The sequence below is a fragment of the Arachis duranensis genome, chromosome 5 (genome assembly GCF_000817695.3).
Source record: "Arachis duranensis cultivar V14167 chromosome 5, aradu.V14167.gnm2.J7QH, whole genome shotgun sequence".
Taxonomy (NCBI): Eukaryota; Viridiplantae; Streptophyta; class Magnoliopsida; order Fabales; family Fabaceae; genus Arachis; species Arachis duranensis.
In genome coordinates, this window is record NC_029776.3 from 87,865,113 (window position 1) to 87,867,556 (window position 2,444).

The 2,444-nt window shown below is 36.2% G+C and overlaps 1 protein-coding gene across 1 annotated transcript; it reads right to left on the reverse strand.

The window, feature by feature from the left end:
- Positions 1 to 300: 300 nt before the first annotated feature.
- LOC107490218 (probable xyloglucan glycosyltransferase 5) lies at positions 301 to 1,315 on the reverse strand. The gene is made up of 2 exons (XM_052261802.1): positions 755 to 1,315; positions 301 to 630 (listed from the first exon to the last, which is right to left on the reverse strand). The coding sequence occupies exons 1-2, from the start codon at positions 1,313 to 1,315 to the stop codon at positions 301 to 303; spliced, it is 891 nt and encodes a 296-aa protein (XP_052117762.1).
- Between the last annotated feature and the right edge of the window lie 1,129 nt (positions 1,316 to 2,444).

Consider the following 2,444-nt stretch of genomic DNA (forward strand, 5'->3'; position numbering starts at 1 on the left):
ACGGATGGTTCATATTGAAGAGACTCACCTATAAATTGAGTTTTTCTTTAATTCATTTCAATCAAGTCATCCAGATAGAATAACATAATATTTCTTTGAGTAGTTTTCTCCTATATATGTAGATAGAAGTGTGTTCTCCTTTTGTCAAGAGAGAAGTTGTAATTCTCAAAGAAAGTTATTTAATTGTTTTCATATTTTATACAAATTTTTAATTTTTCATCTCTATATTTTGCTGTGTCATTTGTCTGGTACCTAACAGTTATTAGAGACTAATGGCCTTGGATTCCCTCTCTTCGGCCGCTAACAAGTCCGGCTCAGCAACCGGCCAGCCTTTTTGGTAACAATCCATTCGTATGAACTTCCTAACTGGAACAAACCGGATACCATGGCGTTGAATTTGGTTACAGACATTGTATCCTTCATTGCAGACTTTAGATTTCCAGCTTTGTACCCGGTTCTAAACAATCTATGGCGGTAGATGATGTTCACACCTCTATGACTCCACTTTGATACTTCTCCTTTGATCAGCCACTGTAACCCCTCATCGTCTGAGTCATCCATAACCTGAATCAGCAACCGATCTTTCGGCCAATCCAATTCACACACTACTGAAATCGATTGCTCATACACCTACGTTTAAAATAACTACCGACAGTTTTCTTTTTCAGAAAGTAAAATAAAAGTGCACAGGAAAAAGAGGAGAAGACATTTTAGTTATCTCTCTCTCATTACACATGGGAATTTGAACCAGTACCATAGGGTATTCAGAGTTAGATCCTTCCAACTCCAAATCCAAATCACCTTGAATATTGGGCCTAATCTTCTTGAGCTTGATCCAGAAGCATCCCAAACAGAGCAGCATTCTATCGAGAGACTGAACCAAAAAGAGAGCGACATATAATGTTGATAGAGACTGAATTGGAGGTGCAATATAACCAGCCCTAAACTCCAACCAGCTGACGTAAGCGTTATGGAAGAAGCCTTTGATCTCGGAGGTTCGAGGGATGTGTCCCTGGAAGTAGCGCCAGCCTTTGAAGTCAGCAAGGAACTCAAAAGACAAGAATGCCAAGGCCATGAGCAAGAACGTGAGGATGACTCTGAAGAGAATCCTGCCCTTGGAGGACTTGTCCATGGAACGATGAAGGAGTCTCTTCTTGAGAGAATGAAGCAATGAAGAGAGCGTGTTTCCAAAGCAGGCAGCAGAAGCGAAGGCTTTGTGAGCTCTGAGAAGAAGAAGCCATCGGAATCGCTTGCCATTTTTGGCTTTGTCCTTGTCAAGTGGGTGGAATACAGCGTCAGTGCCATGAATTTCCATGGTGACCACGACAGGGACGGTTGTTTTGGCGTCAAGACTTCTTTGTCTATTTTTTAAAAGCTCCAATTCTCTACAGCCATCATGCCAGATAAGCAAAAGAGGAGCCACGTCAATTTTTCTGTTGAGTCTAACGGTGATTTTTGGATAGAGGAACTAATCCGTCCAATTTTTAAAGACGTCAGGGATGAAAATGTTCGCAAGTTAAAAAGTGAGTGACCTATTTATCTTTTTTTCTTTTTTGTTATTTCATTTTTAAATTTGGATTTGAATGAGATCATAACATTTTGGTTTATATAGTACTTTTAATTTGAATAATATTTTAAAATTTATATTAGACTATAATTATGTTTTAATGTATTTATTTATATTTTATTTATTATTTTATTATAAAATGAGTTTTTTATTACAGTCGAACCGATTGAACCTATAAATCAATAAACTAGTAGCTAAAATGGTTCCATGATTTTTAGAACCTTGATCAAAACTCACATTTGATGTAAACGGATCCTACTCTTACATTACTTTTCCATTTTTCTTTGAAATTCTGTGGAATTTGTGGTCCACAGTCTCTATCCTATCAAGAATGAAATGAATTGACAAGAACTGAAGCGGTAGAGGTATGGGAGTTTCAATAAAGACAACGTAATAGTATAATCATACTCTGTGTGATGGTAACTCATCTCATCTTTTAATTATGTGATCAGAAGTTTGATCTTTATCTCTGCAAATAAAATGATTAATCTGTTATGAGTTTCGAAAAATAAATACTTAAGAAAAAGTTCACGTTAGAGGACTAACTACTAAAAAAAAATCTTATGAAGAAATTGAATTCTCTCATCGGCCATACGAAGTAGTTTTTGTAGTGATATTGTTTTTTGTTGTAGGTCATTATTATAGATTTTTTATTGTGAGCAGCCTAACTAAAAACACCTATCTGAAAAGAGTTTTAACCAACAAAAAATCAAGTAAAGTACCATTCAGTAAAATGTCACGGAATAAAACTGACAAAAGTCTCGCATTAAGAGAGACTAACGGTCTTATAGCTTATTACAAAATCACGGTTTACATAATGCACCATTTGTCCATTTCCATCAGTGGCAAACGAGGAGTGCTTAGAAATCGGTAAAAT